The sequence below is a fragment of the Malaclemys terrapin genome, chromosome 3, assembly GCF_027887155.1.
Source record: "Malaclemys terrapin pileata isolate rMalTer1 chromosome 3, rMalTer1.hap1, whole genome shotgun sequence".
Lineage (NCBI taxonomy): Eukaryota > Metazoa > Chordata > Testudines > Emydidae > Malaclemys > Malaclemys terrapin.
The window spans coordinates 129,415,830-129,443,473 of record NC_071507.1 but is presented as its reverse complement, the minus strand read 5'-3'; the positions used below and the strand labels follow the sequence as shown (position 1 = coordinate 129,443,473).

The window sequence follows — 27,644 nt, the reverse complement described above, 5'->3', positions numbered from 1 at the left end:
GGCTGGCCTTCCCAGACTTGAGGCTGCCACCCCTGCCCCCCACAGCGGCTCCTGCTGGGACTCGGGGCTTCCACCCCCTGCAGCTCTTGCCCAGGCTCAAGGACCTGGGTTGGGGGCTGCCACCCCCACAGCTCCAGCCCCCGCAACTCCTGCCAGGCTCAGGGCTGCCGACCCCCGCACCTCCTTGGCTCCCACCTGGACTCGGAGCCTTCGGCTGGGGGCTGCCACCCATCGCTGCTCCAGCCAGGACTCGGGGCTTTCACCCCCGACAGCTCCTGCCTAAGCTCGAGGCTTCCGCCCCCTGTGGCCATGAAATTGACCAAAGTGAACTGTGAATTTGGTAGGGCCCTAGTCATGAGTGGGAGCTGCTGGACTTCAGACTAGTGAGCGCTGTGCTTAAAGAGATAGCGCACTGTCTCGGTCTCTCTCTCCCTCTCTCATATATACACACACACACACTCTCCCTGCAACACATACTAGTATTATTGTTGTTGTTACTTCTTGGTACTTCCCTGTTGAAATGCGCAATGCACATATATTCTCTGTAATTTTATTCTTTCAAAGCTCGTTAAGGATTACAGTACTGTTATTTTAGTTTTTTTACTGGTCTGCGCATTTCATAATTTTATTTCTCTCCTATGCTTAAAAGTACTGAGTTCTAAAATGCCTGGCTGGAATAATTTATCATTACTACTTTTATTACAATATTGTGCTTTGTAATTCATTATTTAAAGTGGTACAACCAAATAACGGTATCCTTCTAGAATGTAAATTTTGTTTGTATTCACTTTAGCAGAGCCAGTTTAAAAAAAGTTAGCTAAACACATAACTTTAGACACTGTGCAGAGGAAGGTCACTTATTTTTAGTTATATCGGTAAAATAACTTAAAATTTGTATGAAAATAAATGCAGTTCAAAGTATGATACTCATAGCAATGATGGAGTCAAAGGTTAGTGAGTCACGCACATGATTGTCATCGGTGAACAAATTCCAAAATAAATTAGGAGAATTCCCATTTTTACTAAAAGAGAAGAATCCTTAATCACATATGTTAAAATTAAATACATTTTTAATGGAGTGAAAAACAACTGACTAAAATACAGTAGATAATGGAAGTAACACAGAGTGTGTTAGAGAAAGTAAGCAGATTTTATTTCTCTCTACTAAAGATAACGTCCAAAATATCAAACTTGTGTTTCTGATATCTGTACTAAAGCTCCAGAATGGACTCCTCAAGGCTTGGAATTGGGAATATCTTGCTGCTCCTCATTGTTCTAAATTTACATATAAACTTAAAATGTGGCTTTAGTTTGAGTTTGTATATATTTTTCTATCTTTATATAGCAATTAGATACAGTGCTCCTGTTAGCTAATTCTTAAGTTATTAACTGCAAAAAAACCTAAAGTTTTCAGATGTCTAAGTAGCCCCCAATCCCACAAAATCTGAAATGATGCCCCTGGTGAGCCAGGAGTGGCCAGAGGGTTGCAGAAGGGCTGTGGGCTTTGGTAAGATACAGCCCCCATGTGACAGCACAAAGCCCACCTTGAGCTGCAGGCTGAGCACCAGGCACTACGAACCACAGCAACAGCGCAGAAGTAAGGGTGGCAATACACCATATACCATGCCACCCTTATTTCTGCACTGCTGCTGGCAGTGGCTTTGCCTTCAGAGCTGGGCACCATCAGGTTGTCCAGTCAGTGCTTAATTGGTGCTGGGGCTGACCTCTGGCACCTCTTTCAATACAAATTAAGCACTGCGGGGAAGCAGCGGGGCACGGAGATGAGGGGTGTGGGGAGCCCAGGGAGCTGTGGGGGCCAGGGCTGATGGTAGAATGGGGACCCCGCAGGGCACCAAAATACGAGTTTGCCCAGGATGCCATTTTCCCTAAGGCTGACCCTGTTTATACTAGTAAAGGGAATAAGGTAGAGAACTATTCAGAAGGAAATGGGCTGGAAATTATTTCAAGATTCATCAACTGTGGGTACAGATTAGAGAAGAATCTGGGAGGGAGGGACATGAATAATCGTTATCTTCCAAATGATTCAGGGCATATCTCACATACCCATTTTAGAGTGTATCTGCAGAAGCTATTATTTAAGGAGAATATTCCTCATTCTGAAGTACAATGTGCATTTATAGTGCTGTACCAAAGATTTTTTGCTAAGAACCTACAAAAGGCTACTCTTCCAGTTCTTATTCTGTCCAGATCAGACAGCACATTAACAGGGCTCTAGATAGAATCCAGACTCATTTACTTGTAATCTAAACTGAATTTCAGGCAAGCACTCCATGGTAGAAATTAGTACATATTAACAATCACTGGACTACCTCATTGTACATTTTCATGTTAAATCAGTACATCTTTATCAGAACATGAAGTTCTGTACAATATATACATACATACGCCCCCCTCCCCAGTTCTCCATGTTTAATGGGTTCTGCCCCAGAACTGCTGGAAGTCTCCAGTTGTCATTGAGGTGCTGCATGTAAAACAAACAAACAAAAATTTCAGGTTTAAGGACACATTGTAATGTGACAATGTGGGGTTCAACTTCACTGAATTTGGGTTTAAACATCAAGTTTGAGATGTTTAAATTGTAGGGAAAGATACAGAAGTAGACAGAGGGAACAAGGCCTTAGGGGACTTGGAGAGAGAGAGACACACACAGACACAGACACACACACGCACGTAGACACAGCACAGAAAATATGTATTACCATGTTTTCCCGTAGCTCTTCATTCTGTGTCATTTGAATAATTGCCTGGAAGAGTCTAGGATGATGTTGTATTAAAATTTCACAAGTCTCTCCATACCCACCCTGTAAGACAGCATTTTTAAAGCAAGCAACTATTATAAAACAATTTTAAAAACAAGTGCTATATTTACATTAACAGCCAGGCAACCCATCCTCAGGGACCGATACTAAAGAGCAAATGCAAAAGACTCTTAAAGTCCTAATCTCAAAGTAAAGATTTGAAAGTTAAATAAAAAGTGGACTTTAGGTACTGAGTGGATTCTTTGTTAATACAGATAAATGAACATTCATGTGTCAATCATTAGTAATCTCAGTTTCTCTTCTCAAAGTAATCAATTTAATCCTTGAGAAACTACAATAACTTTACATTCCAGCAGCCATTTTAACTGATAATTAAGAAGAATGCTGAAAACAATAGATTTATACAAAATCATAATGGAATTAGCTCCTGCTTTCGCATTTGGTGAGTATCTAGCTTGTTGCACCCAGAAAACTAATTCCCCAAAACAAGGTTAAGATGCCTTAGCTAAAGGTTCCCAATCCACAAGCTCTTTGGACACTTTTTTTATTTTATAGATCCTGGCAATAGGATAATCCCATAAACAATGTATAACTTTTTAAATTAAAATGAACAAGAAAAAAAATCAAAGTATTATAACTAGATATGTGCCCAAGACACCAGGTTTAGAAATGAACTTCCCAAAATCTGGAGTTCTGAATTGTATCACATCTCTAATTTTGTTTCAGGAAATCTACCATAGATGACTTTTTGGATTTCCCTGCCAGTCAACAGCACTTATGCTTCAATTATATTTAAAAGTATTATAATATTAATATAGGTCACCATAACCCTCAGTTTCCTCAACAGTTTCACACCAGCACCGTCTTCAAGGTCCTGTGTCACAAACATCTTTACAGACAAAGCTCACTAGACAGGACTCCTTTAAGCACCAGTAAATGACACTTTAGAAGTCAGCCAAGTGTAATCCCCCCAGAACTGAGCACTTGCATAAACACACCCCAAGTTCCTGTCAGTCCACGGAGGACAGTACTTCAGGTATCACACTAGAGTCATGCCAGAATATGCTGGCTGATGAAGAAAATATGCAAAATAAGAAGCTATATATATTAGAGGAATCCCCAGTTTGCATTTCTTTCACTGCTCACTCAGCACAGAACACAATCCCAGCAGAGATTAACTGGCTGACTGTTATAAGAGTCTAAAACAAGTCTCAGTTCTGCAATCTGGTTTCTCAGACTAGGGGCAGGGGGAAGAGAGTGAGAAGAATGATATAGTCAAAATTACATGCACCAAAGGAGCAGTAAGCACTCCCGTCTCATCACAAATGAATTGAGCTACCAATGAAGAACTATTAGGAGTGAGCAATATAAAATCAGTAGTGGTTAGGAAATATAGTTTTGATAACTATATAGGAAAGGCACATGCTAAGGATGACCTAGTGTGGTATTTAAAAGGATATAAAGTATAAGCGAGTTAAAAAAAGAATTGGATAAGTTCATGGAGGATAGGTCGCTATTAGCCAAAACGGTCAGGGATGCAACCCAGACTCTAGGTGTCCTGAAGCCTCTGATGGCCAAATGCTGGGACTGGATGACAGGGGACGGATCATTCAATAATTGTTCTGTTCACTTCTCTCTGAAGTGTCTGGCCTTTGCCACTGTCATAAGACAGGATACCAGACTAGATGGGCCATGGTCGTTCTTATAAAGCATCTTAAAGCCTCTAGATGTTCTATTTAGTACTGTCCTAGAGGCAGCAACATCCTTAATACTCTTTCCTATCTCTAGGATATCAATGTATCATTTACTCATTTCCTAACTTACACTGTGTAGATTCTACCTACTGTGCTGGAAACAAACCAGCTATTTGTTTAATTTTTCTAATTAATGTCAACATTTTCCACTTACAGAGAATCTTGCACATGCTAAATGGTGTTACATGAGTTCTTCCAGTTTGATCTCATGATTGATAAACTAAAAGACACTTTACAGGTTAAGCCTGATTTGGAATTATATTAAAGGTATGTTACTCCCTAAGGTTTTTGTAGAACCAAAAGAAATGCTAGCAAAGATGTAGACTGAGGGAAAGCAGTGTACTGGAGCTGAGGGAACTATGCCCAAAGTGATAGTAATTAAAACCCTTAAACTTATTAGATACAAAGGTGATGCTAAAAGTGTTGTGAATTGAGCAAGACATTTTACAGATTAATCTATTAAATAAATCTTTCAGAATCATCTTTTTAAAAGATTCCAGAAGCATGAATAGTAGAATTGCTGCCTAAGAGACCTTTCCTAACTTTTAAAGATGACTTGGAAATAGTGTATTTAATATCCTAAATCTTGACCCTTTGTCTTGCCAAACAAAAAGAAACAGGTCACTGGAGTTACAAGATACTCACTAATCTACTTACATTCTATAAAACCTCGTAGACGTCTGACAAAACTAGATTTTGTTTTGCACGCCAGCTGAAAATGTGTAGGCACAGGAAGTCATAACATCCTCATCCTTTTTAAAATAGAAGCCTGGATGTAGAGATCGCAATACCTTTGAAAAACTGAAGGCTCAGCAGCAAAATCTTCTTGATCTCCTTGAAAAAGTTAACATCTGAAGTAATAAGTTACTCCTACATACAGGCCTTTGGCTCTTAGCTGTTTTAGCAGTTTGCACATGAACACCTAAAAAAGAATTTGTTACCCCAAGATGATGTAATTATGGTCTGAATAAATGTGGCCTTTAAGAAGAGACTAAGTGAATGGCTGTCTGTTTACTTCTTTTAAGACCCTAATCTTGTGAGCAGCCATTTTGTGACAGAAGCATCAATCTTCTATATGCCTACCCTAATAAGAAGGTAATCTTGGTTGATCTGGAGAGTAGCAAGAATATACATTCTTCCTAATTACTCAGGAGAAGAAGAATAAAATATTTTCTAATGGAATTAATAGACAAAAAACTGCATATGTTTGCTATTCTGAACTAATTCAAGAAGTCAAACCAAAGAGTCAGGTGAAGCTGCTTCCCTGAAACTCCTCAAAAGAGGTCTCTGACCTCTAGGGATGAAGTCGTTGTTTTCAGACAGCAGAAACAAAGGAGGAGAAAAAAAAAGTCATTTCATATCAATTTTACACAAAACACTGGTTAATGTAAAGCAAATTTATACCTGCACACAGAGATCCAGTGGTGTAACTCCATTTTTGTCTGGTAAGTATTTGGCTCCTCTCATCAAAAGGATTTGTGCGGTGTCTCTTTGACCATGGCTACATGAAACACAGGAGAAGGTTTACCAAAAAGTATTTAGCCCATGAGTGGTACATATGTCTACATTAAATAGCTAACAGTGCAATAGGTGTTCCTCACAAACTTTGATTCCCAAATCAATACAAACTAGGGACCAAATGCATAAAGTTACATTACAGAAATCCATAAGTAGAAGCCCAGCATGGAAGATGACCCCTCTTCTGGTCCCTCTGACACACTGTTAAGTGGCTGTTCTCCAGCCTACTGCAAAGGTATATTACAAGCACTGGCCCGAGTTGGAATTTTTTGCATATTCATGCAAGAACACTCTGACCAGAAGTAGACTCTATGCCCATTTGATGGTTCCTGAGTTTAATACAGAGCACAAGGGAAAATATAAGCATTTTTAATGCTACTTTTACATTGGAAAAGTGTACTTAGAGAAGATGAGATATGATTGTTTCCAGATGCCTAGTAAGTTTTCATCCAATACATTTTAAATAAAAGAATCACTTATATAATTTGTCTCTAACCATGTTCTTACAATAGACTGTAAGAGTAAGAAAACAGAAGTTATCTGTTATTAAAAAAAACTTTAGTCAAATACATCAATGTTAAATACTATATTTGCATAAGTGGAGTTTGAAAGACAAAACAGACCTATTCTGTCACCTAGTACATCATCCTGACAGTGCAATAATGTGGTGCATGTGTGTGGTTTTTTTTACAATAAGTTTTTAGTGCTTTGACTAATCTAGATAAAAGTATTCAGAGTGATGTGCTTTACTACTTCCCTTGGGAGACTATTTCAAAGTCTAATACATCTCATTGTCAAAGCTCTGGGTCAAGGAAACAGTATAACTACTTTATGTAACATATAATCAGCTACTTTATTGTTGCAGCCAGTGGTGACCCATTAAAGACCAAAAAGCGGTAATTATGCTACACATTCCATATGGCAGCACTTAAGAAAATTAATTTTCCAATTAAATTTTAAAGGAGAAAGGAAAGATTAGACATAAGTGCTTCTATAGTCACCAGAATACTATAATAGCATGTTATAAACTGGTGTTAGCCTTTACAAATGCTCGATTTTTAGGCATATACCATCAATTACAGTAGTTTTTAATTCAGAATGGGTGAAATTCAGCCCTCCAGGAAGACCTGGCACAAAGGCTTCTACAGCAATCAAGGACAATCTTTACCCTCTGCAAATGAAGCAGTTGCACAGGAGAGGATTACTAGGTTGACTACTACTCAAAACCAATTGGCCTAAAACCCTGCATGAGAGCTTCCATTACTACTCCAGCCACAGAGGCTCTATGCTGCATTCCAATGCCCTAATCCTAGATTTGTTCAGCCCTTAAACATCTCCTACAAAGCCCAAGTAACGTGGCTTTAAGTGTATTAAATGAATTTCATTCCGAAAATAATTAGTCTTAACCCCTGTATGCCCTTAAAAATAGAAAATATTTAGCAGTCTTATTGGGGATATACACAATATTAGAATCAGGGTGGACAAAAATCAATGATTTTTTTTTTAAATCTGATTTTTTTTATTGATTAGGGATTCCACAGGCTTCTGTATAGATTATTTAGGTTAATCTTTCTATCTACTCAGTATCTTCTAAACGGAGCACTATCAGAGATGCTTAGTTTTGCTGTTCTCAAACTGTGGATTTGGGTCTCCAGAGGTAACATGCTTGTTAACAGGAAAAATGTTTGCTTATTAACAAACAAAACAAACAACAGACCTCAACTCTATTGTCCCTCTGCAAATTTGTGTGCACAGAGTCAATCCCTTACCTTTCTCTAGAAGTGCAAAGTTTCAAAAAGTTCAATGAATAGACGACTTTTGGGGGTGGAATAGATCTGGACTTCTGCACTCCACACCCCTCCTGCATCCCTGCCCTGAGCACCCTCTTGCACTCCACACCCCTCTGCACCCCAACCCTCTTCCCTGAGTCCCCTCATACACCTCACACCCCTCCTCTGTCCCAATCCCTTGCCCTGAGCCCCTTCCTGCACACCACACCCCCTCCCACACTCCGCACGCCCTCCTGCACTACAACCCCTGCCCCGGCCCTGCATACAATTTCCCCACCCAGATGTGGCCCTGGGCCCAAAAAGTTTGCCCACCCCTGCTTTAGGACATGGGTGTGTATTTTATGACAAAGTAGTTTAGATAGCGGATTCACTTTATGTTGGTTAGTTTATAACAGGGCATGATTTATAAAGGCGCATTTGACCATATTATAGGTTAGCATCCATTACAGCAATGGTTCCAAACCATTTCCATTATAATCTGCCTTTTTCACATGCTCAAATTGCAACTCCCTCAAATATTTTTTTAACAAACAACTGTTTTAAAAACAGAATTGGAACTAAATTAGCCTTACAACGAAGTCTTAAACTTGCCACGGATATAACCTTCCTGGAAGACTAGTACCTTTGACTGTCTGATTTTTTTATCCACAGTGTTGTTTGAGAATTGTATACCAAGAATATATTGTATACCTAGAATATTGACCTAGCATGCAAAGCTGGTTAAATATTGGTTATTTTAACAGCTTCCTTATTTTAAATCTAAAATTATGACTCATTAGTTTATTAGGGTATACCCTGGTAGAAAGGTGCTTAGCCTGCAATATTAACAGATATGTAATCTTATATACATGTGCAGGTCTAAAACTGTTGACAAAATATTCAAATACTATACCATACAGCATTCCAGCAAGAGGCAGAGTTTAGACTAAATACATTCTTAGTTTTCATATTTCCTGGTTTGGGTTCTTTACTACGCATTGAATTAGTGTAGTTTTGTGTATTTAAAAATTAAAATTTTACATTTTGTACAGTATTTGGAAGTCAAACATAGCATACCTGCAAGCAAAATAGAGTGGAGTTGCTCCTGACACGTTTGGCCTGTTAATATCTGCACCATTGTCTAATAAACACTGCACTGTCTTTTGGGAAAAGGAAAAAAGAAGTAGTGTTAAAACTAGAAAGAAATTAACAAAAATATCACTTGGCTTGAAACGGTTTAGTTTTATGCATCTCTCTTCAGTTATATGAGTAGATTTAATTTCCAGTAATACATCTCAAAAACAAGGTACCTAAGCATTAGGAAAAGGATTATGACAGTTACACCCTGAAAAGCTTTTACATTAGTCTCTATTTCTAGGACTTGGCTTTTTAATAAAAATACCTTTTATAGGACTTTGGCCATTCTGTAAGACCAGTGAAATCAGATCCTCCCAAAAAGCTTATATTGAAGTTTAAATATTTATCAGTAAATTGAGGTAAAAAAATATTGTAGTTTTGAAAAATATATTAAGAGGAAATTCTAAATAAAAACAAACACTGTAAAGTACGAAAATGCTGAGCTAAGGTACTTAAACAACCTTAACTCTATCCCATCCACATGAGGTAAATGTGTCTATAATTATCAGTCTGATTGCTAGCTGATGTCTTGAAACTTGTTACCCTTGACAGCTTGCCATCAGGAGCCCTTTCTGGTGGTTCACAGAGTAACTTTTTGAATGTGGTCAAATGGAGAATTGGGCTGGGAACTATTTCCCCATGCTTATTTTTCCCTCCCTACAGTTCCTCACTTCTCCTTGTCAATTGCTGGAAATGGGCCATTTTCATTACCATTACAAACAGTTCTTTTTCTCTCCTGCTGATAATAGCTCACCTTAACTGATCACTCTCCTTATAGTGTGGATGGTAACACCCATTGTTTCGTGGGTGGGTGGGGTGGTCTCTCTCGCTACATCTATCTTCCTACTGTATTTTCCGCTACATGCATCTGATGAAGTGGGCTGTAGCCCACGAAAGCTTATGCTCAAATAAATTTGTTAGCCTCTAAGGCGCCACAAGTACTCCTGTTCTTTTGGAGGATACAGACTAACATGGCTGCTACTCTGAAACCAGTCTAGAGACCATTTCTTACTCAAAGTGGTCTGTATCACTGGATAACAGGATCACACTGTTCCATATGATCTTAAAATCCTTTTTTTTTTTTAAAAAAAGGTTCAAATCTGCACACATCTATTCTACGTGTATATACTTAATCCTAATGCAAAATCAATCCCCAAGATGGAGTATAAACACTTAACTGTATCGGATTAAAAGTAACCAAGCTGCCATATACGCTTTTCTGTATGTAGTCATTCTGACAAACATGGCACAAAATACTACACATTATAGTGAGTAATGCATGAAAAAATATTCAAGAAAATGAAACACTACACCAATATCTGCAATCAACTATGCAATAATAGATTAATCAACTGTATGAACAGCTGTGGGATGCGCATTAAATTATTTAAACTCTCAAAGGAGACTGCAGGATCACCCACACAAGAATAAACCACTTATTCCTATACGAGTACATGTAGTTAAGAATTACACCTCTGCCCCGATATAATGTGGCCCAATATAATACAAATTCTGATATAACACGGTAAAGCAGTGCTCCGGGGGCGGGGGAGGGGGAGGAAGATAGGGCGGGACTGCGCACTCCGGCGGATCAAAGCAAGTTCGATATAACGCGGTTTCACCTATAACGCAGTAAGATTTCTTGGCTCCCGAGGACAGCATTATATCAGGTATATCAGGGTAGAGGTGTATTAAGATAGTCATATGAATAATTCTAATCATTTAACCTTTATAAAGGTGTATGACTAGCCAAAGTTTCAATTAAAAAAAAAATTGAGACAAGTATTACCAAGTTTTTAACAATTACCGTCCGTTCAAATGAGTTTTATGAACTTACAGTCTTGTGACCGTTTTGGCAAGCCACGTGTAGTGCTGTCTGTCCCATTGCATCTTCAACATCTACGTTATTGACATGCTGTACAAGATCGTGAAGTAGTTCTGTTCGCCCATTGACAGCAAGCCAGTGAATCTAAGTAAAAAAATCAAATTACTAATATTCTTATTAGTCAATACGTACATATATTTCATAAACACAAGTGTACAAAACCTAAGGCTCTGTGGCCAAGATTTTCATAAATAGGATCCTAGAATTAGCTGCCTAAATATGCATCTAGAAGTCTAAATCTGTGCCTGAAATCACAGCAGCTCCCTTTGATCACGAGTAATTACAAGAATGCGTTTAAGAAAGGAGCCTCAAACACTGTACCTGCTGAGGAACATAACCAGTAGACTGCCTGAATATCCTACTGATAGGAGCTACAACCAGAGGACAGAGTTAAATTTAGATTCTTGACACTCATGAGGTGCACAAGAAGAGAGGGATTGGTGCCAGCTAAGACAATCAAGAATGTTTGAGGGAGGAGCCCTCTGCCTTGATATCAGAAATCCGCATTCATTGTTCAGGCCAGCAAAACTAGCAGTTGCAAATATAATACCATGTGGTTCCACAACTTTACCCTCCTTAATTTCAAGTCAAAGCAGTTTGTTACAATACCAGCACAGAGGAATGGAAAAAAGTTAAAATTCTGTATAAAAATGAAAATTTGTTATGTTGCCTGGTCACTGAGGAAGGAAGTGGAAAAAAGAAAAAATTAACCCTGAGCATATAAAGTTGCATCTCTGAAAGTGTTTTATTTGAACCAAAGATTTTACTGTTTTAGAAATATTTTGATCAATTTTGTCACTAAATTAACAGTTCCACAATACTTTACAATTATATATTAACAGGGACCCTTCCAGTTTTAATGATTGCAGAGCTAGTCAAACACTTAGCAGGCACAAGCTATAAGCATTTTCAGTAAAGTTAGCATATCACTGGTTTATTAATTTCAAGAAAAGCACTTCAGTAACTAAAATGGATAGCACTTACTGCAGTCAGACCTTCATTATTACAAATGTTGACATCTGCACTATATTCTAAGAGCTTGCTCATACATTTCTTCTGTCTGTAAAGGAAAGAACATATGCAATTCCAGTCATAAAAAAAGAAAAAGGGTCTGCAGAAAACAAATCTTCCCCATGCCCCTTTCAGACTAATTCATCACATGCATCAACTGCAGTAAGTAAGTTTTCTTCATAACAGTACACCATTAACTGATATTTAAAGAAAAGCAAATGTTCACCAATGCCATAGAAGACACATACAGCCAAGAGTTTAGCTTATAGGAGGGAGAGGGAGAACTGTGGGTTGATTAGACAGGTTTCTATGTTACAAATATCAGAATACTTAAGTGTCCTGTTCTAACACATTATTTCAAAATACAGTAAACGCTGTTTTATACGGCATGTTGGTAGAATGGGGGGTGCCAATAAGCAAAAAAATGCTGGTTAACTAAGAGGGAGGGAGTTTGGGTGCATGAGGTGGTGCGGGACATAGGCTCTGAGAAGGAGTTTGGGTGCAGGAGGGGGCTTGGGGCATGGGAAGAGGTCCAGGGTGACAGATCCAGGGGCTGCTCACCTCGGGTGGCTCCCTGCAAGCGGCGACGTGTCCTGGCTGTTCCCAGGCGGAGGCACAACAGGTGGCTCTGCGCGCTGCCCCTGCTCTGAGCACTGCCTTTGCAGCTCCCATAAGCCAGAAACAGCGGCCAATGGGAGCTGTGAGGGCAGTGCCTGTGGCCAGATGCAGCGCACAGAGCTGCCTGCCGCGCCTCCGCCTAGGACCTGACCGAGGTGAGCAGCCCTCAATCCAGCACTCCACACCCTGTCCCGCGCCCCGCACCACCTCCCACGCCCCAAACCCTGCTGTCCCTGTGCCAACTGGACTATAAACCAGACTTTCAATGAAGATCAGAAATGCCCATTTATAGAGCTTTCCGGTTGGTGAAGTGCTGGATAAAACAGCTTTTACTCTATATGGAAGGAAGGATGATCCACTGGCACATCATGCTCAGAATACCTGGGCTAAGTTCCCTGCTCCACCACAGTTTACCTGTGTTACCTTAGGCAAGCCACTTAGTCCCTTGGGTATGTCAACACAGCATGCGTCCAAGCTCAGGTCAACAGATTCAGGCTCATACTACAAATAGCTGCAGGGACAGTGCTTTCAAGTTCCAGCTCAGGCTAGAGCTTGAGCTCTGAAGCCCATCTCCGTCCCCAGGCTTCAAAGAGCAACGTGGTCAGGGTGATAGGCATGTCTTGTTAATTTCATGTGGATTTTTGCTTTAGTGCAAGCAAGTGTGATTGTTGACAGCAATAATCTGTTCTTTTAACAAAATAATACAGTCCTAGAATCAGTGCTAATATTGTCCCTTTAAAGGTAGGTGCAACTTGAAGAGTCAGATTTCCTTCTGAAAATTCTGTAACTATTACCATTACAACCATCACTTAAGACAGGGGTCGGCAACCTTTCAGAAGTGGTGTGCCAAGTCTTCATTTATTCACTCTAATTTAAGGTTTTGCATGCCAGTAATACATTTTAATGTTTTTAGAAGGTCTCTTTCTATAAGTCTTTAATATATAACTAAACTATTGTTGTATGTAAAGTAAATAAGGATTTTAAAATGTTTAAGAAGCTTCATTTAAAATTAAATTAAAATGCAGAGCCCTCCGGATCAGTGGCCAGGACCCAGGGAGTTTGAGTGCCACTGAAAATCAGCTCGCATGCCGCCTTTGGCATGTGTGCCATAGGTTGCCTACCCCTGACTTAAGATAACTGAAAAGTATTTTCTTCATTCTTTTTCATTTCACTTTGTTTACTTGACACAGCTGATGGTTAATTGCATTTCCCATCATCTGCACTAGCATAACATCACTCACATATGCTGCCCTAGAGAACTTAGAAGTATATTCTTTCCCAGGCCCTTGAAGACGGTTTCTGCCAGTCACACGACAAGAAAAGTGGAGAGTGAAGAAGCAACAGACATGCATGTACACAGAGAAAAGGGTCGGATGGGAGGCAGCGAGTCAGAGCTCTTAAGTGGTGTTATTCTCAAGATGCCCAAAAAACCCCACACTTAACCAGCCATCAGCAGGATGGCTAGAGAAATCCACTACCAGATAAGAAGGAGCACAGGTAGGCCAAGCCCTCTTAGCCTAATATTACATGTATGGCATTAGTAGGACATGTCTACACTATCAGGTAAGTCGACCTATGTTAGGTCGACTTATAGCCACTGCATTAGTTACTGTGGTGGCTAATGTCCACACTACCCTAGTTCTGTCAGTGGTGCACATCCTCACCAGGAGCACTTCCACCGACTGAAGAGAGGCAGTGTGGGAGACAGAGCCAGGCCAAACATGCCAGGAGGGGAGGTGGGGGGGGAGGGTTGGGGGCGCAGAAGATCTACACTCAGAGTCCAGTCAGCTACTGTGCTCCAGGGTTCCCAGTGTGGAACCCAGGTGGCAGCCCAGCTTGGAGCGGAGACCGGGAAGCAGCAGGGCTCAGGAGCCAGAAACCTGCTTCTTATCAATTTCATGCCTCCAGCAGCCAAGAGTGACAGCCAACATAAGGACTGCAGCGTCAGCACAGACATGCATCGCCCTAACTATGTCAACATAACACTAAGCCTCTTGTTGAGGTGGTTGTCTTATGTCAGCATAGCAGGGGAGTTACATCAGCGGGAGGAGCATTTCAGTGTTTACACCTACACTGTTTACTCAACAAAAGCTCAGTTTTGTTGACAAAACTGTGTAGTGTAGACAAGGCCTGAGTCTTCTTTGTCTTGCAGAAGATATTCCTTCAGGGAACACAGTTAATTTCTTGATATCTAAATATCAATCCAAACAGTGAAACCCCTTCAACTTCATCTTCCAGATCCATGCTTTACTCCTTTAATGTATTTACCTTGTTCGTTGTCATGTGTTGAATTAGATACAATTACAATATTGCAATAAGAATTTTATTATTAGCCACTAAATAAAATCTCTCCAACTATCAAACTGATAATTAGCAAAAATGCTTAAATAGTCATAGAAATTTATGTTTATTGCTTGGTTGTATTTAGATAGATCAATATTCTAAAATTAAAAAAATAAATATCCTACAAATTCATGGTACACATTTCTGTGGTTTTACTTGTACTTTCAAAAGTGCAAAATATATAATTTAACCACTATGCAAACCAAAATTATAAAACATTCTTAAAACAGGTCTATAATCTGTGTTAAGCAAAATCAGCATACTTTGAGAAGGTAAAAGTTTTCTTACCCATTTCTAGCTGCCAAATGAAGGGGTGTACATCCCGAAATATCTTGGTAGTTAGGATTTGCTCCCTTTTTTAACAGCAGAACTAGACATTCAACTGATCCACAGCTTGGATGGAGGTATGGAAAGAAAGAAAGGAAATGGCAAAATCAGTAAAGTGAAACTTTAATGATAAATATCAGAGGGGTAGCTGTGTTAGTCTGGATCTGTAAAAAACAACAGAGAGTCCTGTGGCACCTTTAAGGCTAACAGATGTATTGGAGCATAAGCTTTCGTGGGTGAATGCCCACTTCATCTGACGAAGTGGGCATTCACCCATGAAAGCTTATGCTCCAATACATCTGTTAGCCTTAAAGGTACCACAGGACTCTCTGTTGCTTTTTAATGATAAAACCACAGTGAGCATCTTTAAGCATCATTCTACACTGACTTACACTATCATGCAACTTCATTAACTTCCATAGGTTGAAGTCAGCACAAAATTTGTCTCTAATGTCATTAAGGTTTTTACAACTTGAAAGCTTAAAAAAAAAAAGTTTCAGAGTAACAGCCGTGTTAGTCTGTATCCGCAAAAAGAAGAACAGGAGTACTTGTGGCACCTTAGAGACTAACAAATTTGTCTGTATCTGTACGAGTTTTTTCATGCGTCTGTCTCTAAGGTGCCACAAGTACTCCTGTTCTTCTTTTTAAAAAAAAAAAAGGACACTCCACTGGAGTGAGAACTGATTATAGAATATTTGGTTAACATTACAGGGAAAGACTTACTAATCTTAGTTTAATGGACTCAAGACCAAATCGCAGAAGCAGGTGCAAGGAAACCTCAAAGATATAGGATTTGCCCACCCATGGCATTATGTTTATGTTTCCCTCAACCAATTTGTCCTTTTGCAGCATTGGACTGGCCATCAAACCTCTAACACACTTTAATTACAACATTACTTGTTTAAAAAAAAATATGTTAAAAAGGTTTAGTTTTCAGAAGGAAGGTAGATACTCAAATGTAAGCACAGCAAAAAGAAAAAATAAAGACTGAGGGTTACAGGATTCATCCAAATACCTGAGTCTGCCATTAGTTTTGTTACATAACTGCTTTCTCTTTATTTTCTGTTTGCAATTTAATTGGTCATTATTAGGGCTGTCAAGCGATTAAAAAAATTAATCGCTATTAATCGCGTGATTTTAAAAAAAATTCTCAATTAATCGCACTGTTAAACAATAGAATACCATTTAAATATTTATGATGTTTTTTAAATTTTCAAATATATTGATTTTAATTACAACACCGAATACAAAGTGTACAGTGCTCACTTCATATTTATTTTTGCTTACAAATATTTGAACTGTAAAAAACAAAACAAACAGTATATTTCAATTCACCTAATACAAGTACTGTAGTGCAATCTCTTTATAATGAAAGTTTAACTTACAAATGTAGAAGTATCTACAAAAAATAACTGCATTCAAAAATAAAACAATATAAAACTTTAGAGCGGGGATCAGCAACCTTTCAGAAGTGGTGTGCCAAGTCTTCATTTATTCACTCTAATTTAAGGTTTTGCGTGCCAGTAATACACTAACATTTTTAGAAGGTCTCTTTCTATAAGTCAATATTATATACCTAAACTATTGTTGTACGTAAAGTAAACAAGGTTTTTAAAATGTTTAAGAAGCTTCATTTAAAATTAAATTAAAATGCAGATCTTATCAGTTTAGTGCAGTGGTTCTTAACCTGGGGTGCACGCACCCCCTGGGGGTGTGAGATGCCCTTCCTGGAGGGTGTGAGACATGCAAGATTTTTTTAGAAGGTAAATCATCAAAAACACAAATTAAGCACAGGCACATAAGTACAACTACTTTGTTTCATCAAACCTATGTATTTATTAACATTATACATTTTTAACGATTACTGTAATATACAAAGTTTAAGTTTTTAAGCTAATTGTAATGTAATTTTTGATAAGGGGTGCGAGAACATATTTTGAGAACTCCAGACCATCAGCGAGCTGAGTGTAGTGTATTAAATTGCTCCCCATAGGAATGTGCTACTTACTGTAAAAAGAACAGGAGTACTTGTGGCACCTTAGAGACTAACAAATTTATTAGAGCATAAGCTTTCGTGGGCTACAGCCCACTTCTTCGGATGCATAGAAGTGAACATATATTGAGGAGATATATATACACACATACAGAGAGCATGAACAGGTGGGAGTTCTCTTACCAACTCTGAGTGGCCAATTAAGTAAGTGAAAAAAAACTTTTGAAGTGATAATCAAGATAGCCCAGTACAGACAGGTTGATAAGAAGTGTGAGAATACTTACAAGGGGAGATAGATTCATTGAATACTCCCACCTGTTCATGCTCTCTGCATGTGTGTATATATATATATCTCCTCAATATATGTTCCATTCTATGCATCCAAAGAAGTGGGCTGTAGCCCACGAACGCTTATGCTCTAATAAATTTGTTAGTCTTTAAGGTGCCACAAGTACTCCTGTTCTTTTTGCAGATACAGACTAAAACGGCTGCTACTCTGAAACCTACTTACTGTGTACTACTTATAGAATCATAGAATATCTGGGTTGGAAGGGACCTCAGGAGGTCATCTAGTCCAACCCCCTGCTCAAAGCAGGACCAATCCCCAGACAGATTTTTGCCCCAGATCTCTAAATGGCCCCCTCAAGGATTGAACTCACAACCCTGGGTTTAGCAGGCTAATGCTCAAACCACTAAGCTATCCTCCTTCCCTTAAGGCTGCCAGTCCTGATGCTCTGAGTGGCATGGTAAGGGGATGGGGAAGAGGGGTGGTTGAATAGGCGTGGGAGTCCCAGGGGGCCTGTCAGGGGCCGGGAGTGTGGATAGGGGTCGGGGCAGTCAGGGGACAGGGGCGCTTGGAGGGGGAGTCCCGGGGGGCGGATAGGGGTGGGTGGTCCCGGGAGGGGGTGGTTAGGAGACAAGGAGCGGGGCGGGGGGGGGGGGTTGGATGGGTGGGGGGTTCTGAGGAGGGCAGTCAGGGGGTGGGGGGGTCCCAGGAGGGGGTGGTCAGGGGACAAGCCTATTTTTACTACCTGACAGATTCAAAATAATTTGACATCACCTGTTTCATATTTACAGGCAAGGACTTCAGCCAGGATCTAAAAGCATTAGAAATATTCAGTACACAGCCTCAAATTCTTCCCTGTCTGCTCGTAACTGAACAGAGAAGTACATGCCCACCATACAGGTACTACATGACAGCAAAGCACCTAATCAGTAGAGGAGTACTTCCCACTTCCGTGATGTCATTACCATGGTACAAAATGACTGAAAGCTTCCAAAAAAAAAGCAAAACTGTTTACTAGAGAGGGAGAAAGCAAGTCTGGAATAGCAAAGCTCAGGCAGCTAGCAATGGCAGAGGTAACTCTTTAACTAACATACACCGTAAACAGGCTGTATTCCTCCCACAGCAGTCTTATTTAAAAAAGGATGAAAAAGCAACCATCAGTAGTTAATGTTTCCTATACACAAGCTTGTTAGGATATGGAAGGCCACTTGAAATCCTGAGTGTAAGCTGTCTGGTTTTGTGTTAAAAGTTATTCTTGAAGGGGCAAGTGTGCACACTGGTAATTAATTCAAGAAACGTGAGAAAAAATATAGCAACAAATATGCACTGAAGGTTTTTCCAGTTTAATGCTCTAGATTTCTGTGGTAATGTAATCCTTTAAGTCATCTCCCTGATTACTCAAAAGTGCTAAATCTTACTTTGCCGCAATATGAAGCAAGCTCCTCTTCACACGTCCAAATGCATAATTCACATCAAATTTTGAATTTGACAGTAGCTCTGAAACAGACCTTAAGCAAATAAAACTGTGCGTTAGGGAAAAAAGTCCAAAGATAGTTTCACCCACTTTCAGATATGCATCACAACATACTGTCACGGAGTATTGGGGGACTCAGGGCCCTGCACCCCCGGCTTCCTGCGATTCACCATGACTCTCAGCCAGCCAGTAAAGCAGAAGGTTTATTTGGATGACAGGAATACAGTCCAAGACAGGTCTTGCAGGCACAGACAACAGGGCCCCCCTCAGTTAGGTCCAGCTTGGGGTCCCAGGGCATCCCAGCCCACCCCCCTTTGGGGGGTCAGAGCCATCTCTGCCTCCCAGCCATCTCTCCAGCCCGCTTCCAGCACTCTGCCTTCAGCAACCCCTCCCACGCCCTTTGTTCAGTCTCCCGGGCCAAGATGTCACCTGGCCTCCAACCCCTTCCTGGGTTCTCATGTTACACGCTCAGGTATTCGCCTTCGGGCAGACTCCCATCCCCCGATGCAGACTATCCTAGCCACACTCCCCTGTCAGCATTCACAGACCACAGTAAGAACAGGCCCAGTTCGTCACACATACATTTTATTTGCATGACTGAATACTTTATCCATTTTACAATCATCTCAGGGTACCATTTTTCTCCCTTACAGCCTATAAAAAAAGGCAGGGCTCCACAGCTCTGTTAAAATACCTGAATACTAACCTGCAACGCCCTTGCTCTTCCACTTCCTAGTTCAAACTGACATCAGCAAATATGCCATATTGTGTCATTATTTTGAATGTTCATTAATGTGGACTAGGACAAGATGTTCAAGACATTTCTTTACCGTGCTAAGCACTATACTAACTTTGCTTTGGGCAATTATAAATAAATGTATGCCAATACTTCTCCCCACTCCGCTACATGTTCCCTTCCACATTTCTGGCAAGTTCCCTATGCATACACCAAGTTTAGAAGGAAAAAGTGACAGTATAATGAAATTTAAGGAAGATTGTTAGACTGAATTGCCATTATTATGCAAGAAGTCTGACTACAAGATACACACATTTCAAATTAGGCTCAGGCTGAAACAACCTGGTGACTTGCAGTTCTGTTTATGCTGTCCAGGAGGCTGCATAATTGAAACTCTAGTATACCTGTCAGCATGAACATATTGTGGAGAAAGACCAACATCCACGCTGATATCAGATCAACAAATTTAACCACGTTGATAGAGGTGCGAAAAATCCACAACAGTAAGCAACATAGTTATTCCAAAGAATGTATGTAGTACAGACCTGGCCTTTGTGACCCTGGATGGCAGCTCAGCAAGAGAAACCCTGGAGCCAACATTACTTTAATAAATACAGCTCTACTAAACATGTTGCTTTCTATGCCCTTAAAAATATTTAGTTGTAGACTGCTACGATGGACGATGTTTATTGTTATTACCATTTAGACTGATGTTACAGACAGACTTATGTTTGCAACCTTACAAATAAGGGAATTTAAAAAAATAGTAATTTATGCACAAACCTGTAGGAAGAAACTCACCTGTGCTGGTCAGCCATAACCATTGGCATTAGTGTGTAGACAGCAGTTTCATTATCTGTGCAGAAATTAGATTATTCAGTTACCATAAAATCTTATGTGTAAATTTATCCAGTAGTTATTGTCTGTTTTTAGAAGTTACTGTAGATGAATAGACTATTTACACTGTATGACAGATCTATATATAGATCTGACTGAAATAAATTACTTAACATTCTAAAAGAAAAGCTACTGCTGTTTAACATTTATATGGAAAATATGTTAAAATAATATTTTATGATGTAGTTGTGCTATTACTGTGAAAGCAAACTGTTCTTTCTAAATAAGAAAAATGTACGTTGCTAATTTTATTTTTAGTTTTTAATTTTTTTGTCTATCCTTTTATCCTTCTGATTGCTGGTAAGTTCTAATTACTGAATTGTCTCAGAATCATGTAAGTTAATTTAAAAGCGAAGGATATTTTAGATTTCCTGTATTTACATATTATTTCTATAGTTGTGTTACTGATGTTACTAAAAATGATTTTTTTTCCAAATCTAATCTACTTAACACTATTAATGCTGTCAACTTTTTTGTCTCAACTTATACACTGAAAAATAGTCTATTTCCCCCTTTTGTTTCTAGACCTCTCTTTTTGGTTCTGACAAAACCTGGTTCTGGTTCTGACTAGCACAAAACTACAGTGTTTGGGTTCAAACACTGCAGTAGAATTACTGCTGAGGGAATTCTGCACCAAAATATAAAAATTCAGCACACAATATTTTAAAATTCTGTAAAATTCTGCATATTTTATTTGTCAAATAAATATGGGGGCGCCTACATGGCAGTGGGAAGCATGGGTCAATGGATGGGAGATCACCCTGCAGCCCTCCCGCCCCGCGACATGGATTCAACGGTGAGGCTGTACCTGACCCTGACAGTGCAAGGTCTGGGCCTGGCCCAGAAACACCCTAGGGCCCTGCACCTCCACACCAAGATAGCGAGCAAGAGGAATAGAGTCTCACATGCACGCCCAGCCTTGGCCTCCAATCCAGGTGTATGGCAAGCAGGCTCAGCCTGGCAGGATCCAAGTGTGGAGGGATTTAGTATGGGTGGGATCCAGGTGAGGGGCAAGCTGGATGCACAGGGACTCATGGGGGGGGTTCTGAGTGCAGCAGAAGGGGATGGGGATTCAGCAGGGTGGGAATGGAGGGGATAAGCTCAGTGGGAGATGAGTCTGGATGCTGGGGAACTGGAGCTTGGTGTCCAGGTGCAGCTGGTTGTGGCTCAGTGGGGTGGAGGTCCAGGTGCAGGGAGTTCATCAGGGTAGTTCAGGTGCAGAGGACGTGGGCTCATCAGGGGGAACGGAGGTAGAGGTCCAGATGCAGGGGGAGATGCTCAGTGGGAGGGTTCTGGGTGCAGGTGACTTGGGAGGGGGAGGTTGGGTGGACTGGGGAGCAACTCCCAGTACAATGGCCCCTCCCCCAGCAGCTGAAGAACGATATGGGAAGGAAGCGGGAGGAGGGGTACACCTTATGAGGTTTCTGGGGGTGGGTCTGAACCATCCCTAGCCGCTCCTTGCAGGGGAAGAGGAAGTCCTGTCCTCCCCTGCCCCCAGTCCAGCCAGGACTAGCAGCTGAGCCTGGTGCAGGGTAGGAGCCACTGACCAGGGCAACCCTAACCCCCCTCCCCAAGATTTCTCTCGCCACCAGATGCTCCAGGTGCCCAAAATGACACACCCGTGCTATTGAGGAGGGGCATGTGACTGCTCTTGCAGCTTCCCTTTGCTTCCCAATCGGAAGTCTTTTTTTTTTTTTCTGCAGGGAAGCAAAGAAATCTGCAGGGGACATTAATTCCGCGTACGTGCAGTGGTGCAGAATTCCCCCAGGAGTATGGGAATATTATTGTTTTAAAAAGATAATGCTTTTAAGAAAATGTAAACAAAACAAAACCCAAAACATTTTATTGCAATACCTAAACTGATTTTTGATATACTATAAGATATGAAGGAATCAAAATATTCAGCATTAACAAAAGAATATAAATAGAAACAGGTGAATTAGTATGAAATATACTTTGTAAATGCTTTTTCTCTAGTAATTTTAAACTTGGCTCAGAAACTTAAGACTGGTCTTACTCCATATACAGTTTGTGCCAATTTAGAAACAGACATATAGCAATTAAATCTGCACAACCTCTCTTAAGCATCTTTATACCAGTGTAACTGCTTCCATACTAGATGGTTGGGCAGATTTAACTGTGACAATTAACCAATATAGTTAAATCACTATAAAAACTGTGCATAGACAAGCTCTTAGAAAGGGTGGGTTAGGGTTGGTTTTGTGAAGTTTTTGGTAAATCCAGCCCTTAAGAGGAATTAGTAAACAAAGTCCTATTTATTCAAAGAACAGGTACAGCACAAAGAAGAGAGAAATCTTTTCTTTACTTAGCTAAATAATGAAACTTACGATGTGACTCTTATTTGTCCATGAAATTAACCTTTTTATTCAACCTTTGTGCAGAGTGATATACGCTTGAAGACAAAGAGTATATATATTTTAAACTCTGTTTAGTCCTGCACAGCCAACACAACTAAGAGTGAATGAGCTGGATTCTCTTCCATTTTGCATATCAGCAACAGAACTTGTTTACTATTGAAGATTTTGGGGATGTTCTAGTATCACTAAGGGCATAATTTTCCCTGAAGAACCATTATTACTAGTAAAAAGAACAGGAGTACTTGTGGCACCTTAGAGACTAACAAAGTTATTAGAGCATAAGCTTATTGTTAGTCTCTAAGGTGCCACAAGTACTCCTGTTCTTTTTGCGGATACAGACTAACACAGCTGCTGCTCTGAAACCTGTCATTATTACTAGTGATGATGCTGGAGATGAAAACGCAATTTGACTCAAAGCCCTGGTTGAGTTTGCAGGGCTGTCAGTTATTAAAAAACAAAACACTGATTTACTTGTAAAGTGTGAATATTTTGTAACAAAATTAAGCAATGAACAAAGCCCTACAATGTCTTTTTTTTTTTTAATTAAGGAGTGACAAGTCAGAGTAGACACAAAGCCTTGCATTAAAACTGTTTAAAGAGATATCTGCCTACTCATTACTGATGAGTGGAAGTCTTTTTCCTGCCAAGCTGAGGGGGCCTAACCCATTAGCTTCTGAGAATTAAAGCTTTCATTTAAAAATGAAGTTTCTATCCATTACAGATTACAACAACATTCTAAACATGAACACATAGTATCTTCCTGAGTCTGCAGATGAAAAAAAAAAACTCATGCCTCTGCACAGATTTCCCAAACAGCTGCAGAATGAAAATAAGGGCTTGTCTGCACACAGACATTGCATCAGTTTAACATAACCTGGTTTAAATCAGTACAACTTATGCACCTGAACTCTTTTGTATCAATTTATAACTGACGCGAAGAAGGGCTCTTTGTAACCTTGAAAGCTTGTCTCTCTCATCAACAGAAGTTGGTTCAAGAAAAAAATATTCCCTCACACATCTTGTCTCTCTAATGCCTAGGACCAAACCAATTAAGACAACATTGCATAGAACTGTTTATGTCAATTCAGAGCACACCTGCGTATTGTCCACGCAAAGTTGCAACAGTTTAACAAAGTCAGTATAATTGAAGGTTATATGATTTGATGTCAGTACAACTTCCTGTTTAGACCAAGCTTAAAAGGATTATTCAGTTTTTACTGCTGCTCTTCAGAAGCTAGAGGTTAACTCCTTTCCCCCTCACTATTCTTTATTTGTTTTACCATAGTAACTAAAGGTTTCAGAGTAGCAGCCGTGTTAGTCTGTATCCGCAAAAAGAAGAACAGGAGTACTTGTGGCACCTTAGAGACTAACAAGTTTATTAGAGCATAAACTTTCGTGGACTACAGCCCACTTCTTCGGATGCATAGTAACTAAAAGCATGAGGGAAGACTCCCCAGAGTAGCCAGGATGCTTGAGGCAGGGTGAGGGGGAGGAAGAGGAAAAGAAATTCTTCCTCCCTTCCAGCAGGAAAAGAGAGGAATGGAAAGCCACTAGCCAGAGAACAGTGTAAAACAAGCCCCTTAGTAGGGTCCAGGGACAGTACTCAGTAAGGTTGTCCAAACTACAAGCGCTACAGTGCCACAGCTATGCCACTGTCATGCTTGTAGCGTAGACAGCAAGGGAAGGGTTTTTTCCACTGCTGTAGTAAATCCATCCCCTCAAGAGGTGCTAGCTAGGGCAATAGAAGAATTGTTCTATCCAGTTAGTGGTATCCACCCTGGGTCAACTAACTACATCTTTTTTCACATCCCTGAGCAACGTAGCTAAATTAACCTACATTTTAGGTGCAGACCAGGTTTCAGAATCCCAGTCATCCTTCCCATGCCCAAAAGCAGCTCGGTGGGGCCTGGACTTCTCACTGGACTCTACCCTGGTCCTAGCTCGCGATCCCAAGCTATTGCCCATAGGGGCATCGAGTCCTAGATTGATGCCCGAGGTGGCAGGACACGTCCCAAGTTTTTCCAAGAAGTTGGCACAGGCATCATGGCCGGCAGGCCCCTCCTGACTGATGGCGACGTGCCAGGAGAAGCCAGTCCCCGGGGCAAGCCGGGCTGCGGTGAGGGGCGCCGCAGGGAAACGCCCGCCGGTGTCCCCCGCCCCGGCGCAGATGCGGGGGCTGCCAGGCGGGGGGTCATGGGGTTGTAAATCTCTGTACTCGGAAGCGGGGCAGGCCCCGGGGCCAGCTGCTGCAGCGAGTCACCCCGCGCGGGGAGCCGCCGGGGGAACGCAGCTCCCGCTGCTGAGCAGGCACGGGCGCCCCTCGCCGGGGGATGGCGCTGGACTGAGGGACCCCCCGCGCCCCTCTTACCCTCGGGCAGCTCCACGGTGCGGGCGCGGCGCAGGGACCTGGTGAGACGGTTGAGCTGCTCCATGGCTCTCTCCATCCTCGGGGGGCCCCGCTCCGCCCAGAGCCGCTGACCCGCCTCAGCCCATCGCGGCGCCGGTTGTGTGAGGCCAGAGCGGAGCCCACGGCCCTCTGCGCAGGCTCACACCTACACGGTCCCAGAGCCGCGGCGCATGCGCGCTCCTACGCGCGTGCCCACCAGCGGAAGGGCGCCTCATTGAAGTGGCTGCCCTTACCCGCAACCGCGCCCCGCCCACCCAGCGTTGCCAACACTACTACGGGGGGAGGACGAGGAGCGGGGGCGTGGCTAGGAGCTGTGGGCGGGGCAGGAGCCGAGGGGTGAGCCCGGTAGGAGTGTCAGGAGCTGGGGGTGCGAGTGAGTGAGTGAGTGAGTGAGTGAGTGAGGAAGGTGCAGATGCAGATGCAGATGCTGCTCTCTCCCTTCGCTTTGGAGTCTGGGGCCCGAGAAACGCAGAGGGAGCAAACTGTCAAGAGGCTTATACTGAGCCATCCCTGTAGTGCCTCCCCCCACTCTTCGGTTTCCTTCCCATGTCCGCAAGTACTGGAGGGTGCTTGTGTCGCTGTGTGCTGTTGCGAGAAGACTGCGTCCCCCGGTGATTGTGCGTTGTGGAATAGGAAATGAATTTGGCTATCAGGTGACTGAATAAAGATCATAGTGGACACCAGAAGAAATTGCACGGAATTATGCAATTACTGGATGTAGAACTGAACCTGCAAATATGCATGAGTTACACCTTACTGCTATGAGTAATCCAACTGAAATCAGTATAACTACTCCCAGTAAAGGTCAGATTTATGTAAGTGTAAACAGTATCAGACCCCCAAGATACTGCTAAAATTCTTTGAGTGGGTCCCTTCTTTTTAAGTAGATTATTTTCACAAAAGGATATTAGAAAACTTGAGTGATATTAGCATTAAGAATATTGAAGAGAACGAGGCAGCAGTAGTCAGGTATGAAGATGACGTTGATGACTGACTTGAAAAGGATTTCTGCAGTGAAAAAGGGGAGTTAAGGGCAGATTTGGGAGCTATTACAAGAGATTAAACCATCAGGATTTAATAACAGTAACCATAATGCACCAGAGAATAGAGTGACATGAGAAGTAGAGAACAGATGAACACATGAAAATACATACTTTCAAAATCTATTATTTGTTTCTTGTATTGCAGTAGAAAATAGAGGTCCCAATCAAGGATCATTGAACTAAGTATTGTATATACATAAAAGTCTAAAAAACTGAGGGGGGGGAATCATGTTAAAAAAAGAAAATATAGAATTGATGTGGAGCCACACAAACATATACCTAAACTGATGTAGTAAGTTTTAATATTGAAAAATGACATTAAAAGAAATTTACCAAGGATAAAATGTACTGGCAATGCTGAAAAGTCCACTTCATTTTTGTACAAGTAAATGCAATTTTAAAAAATATTCACAGTGTTATAAAAAATTGTATAATACATTTTTAAATAAATTTATGTAGCATGTAAGCTATTTTGAAAGTCCTAACAAAGTTATCTACAGATGCAGCCTGATGATTACACATAGAAATATAAATGAAAGGCTACATATAAACACGATAAATGAAATGGCTGTTAACAAAGCACATATTTTGTTGACTCAAAGGAATTAGTTAAAAGTATGCACAAGTAGCTGGTCTGTTTCTTAGTCAATTGTGTACTTGCATATAACTGATTAGCATGCTTACACTAATTTTAAGAAGTTAAGAATGATCAACTATAAGTGCATAGTTTTGTGTGCCCAACTTTAAATATTTGACTATATTATGTTTAAATTTTTGATCAATCTAAAAGAGGAAAAATTATGGTATCCTATGTCAATCCAATCCTGACTCAACCAAACTCTGGATGTTTATAGCCAGACTGCAGTCAACTCTTAGCCCTGGTCTACACTACAGAATTAGGTCGATGTAAAGCAGCTTATATTGACCTAACTCTGTAAGCATCTACACTAAACTGTTGCTCCCACTGATGTAACTCACCCACTACACTGATTTAATAACTCCAACTCCTTGGGAGGTGTAAAGTCAATGTTAATGTAGTTAGGTCAACGCAATGTCAGTGTAGACACTGCATTACTTACATCAGCTGTTGCTACCTTTCAGAAATCATCCCACAATGCCCCACAACAACAGTAAAATCAGTGCAATCACTCCTGGTGAGGACAACACAAGGAACATAGTGTGGACATGCAAAAGCAATTTAATTACTGTCGTGGCTGTACGTTGATGTAACTTAGGTCAACATAATTTTGTCATGTAAACATACCCTTAGAAGTTATCAGATGGCTTC

General features: G+C 40.9%; 1 protein-coding gene across 3 annotated transcripts in view; it reads right to left on the bottom strand.

The window, feature by feature from the left end:
• The window catches only part of HACE1 (HECT domain and ankyrin repeat containing E3 ubiquitin protein ligase 1), a 140,630-nt gene extending 115,171 nt beyond the window's left edge, over positions 1-25,459 (bottom strand). For all 3 annotated transcript variants that reach the window (XM_054023183.1, XM_054023181.1, XM_054023182.1), the window contains exons 1-9: positions 25,275-25,459; positions 20,433-20,487; positions 18,840-18,929; positions 15,104-15,208; positions 11,828-11,903; positions 10,796-10,927; positions 8,899-8,981; positions 5,939-6,035; positions 2,721-2,822 (exon numbers count right to left, since the gene is read on the bottom strand). In XM_054023183.1, coding sequence (XP_053879158.1) covers positions 2,721-2,822; positions 5,939-6,035; positions 8,899-8,981; positions 10,796-10,927; positions 11,828-11,903; positions 15,104-15,208; positions 18,840-18,929; positions 20,433-20,487; positions 25,275-25,350 — 816 coding nt within the window. In that variant the 5' untranslated portion in view covers positions 25,351-25,459. The remainder of the gene's footprint in view (positions 1-2,720; positions 2,823-5,938; positions 6,036-8,898; positions 8,982-10,795; positions 10,928-11,827; positions 11,904-15,103; positions 15,209-18,839; positions 18,930-20,432; positions 20,488-25,274) is intronic.
• Between the last annotated feature and the right edge of the window lie 2,185 nt (positions 25,460-27,644).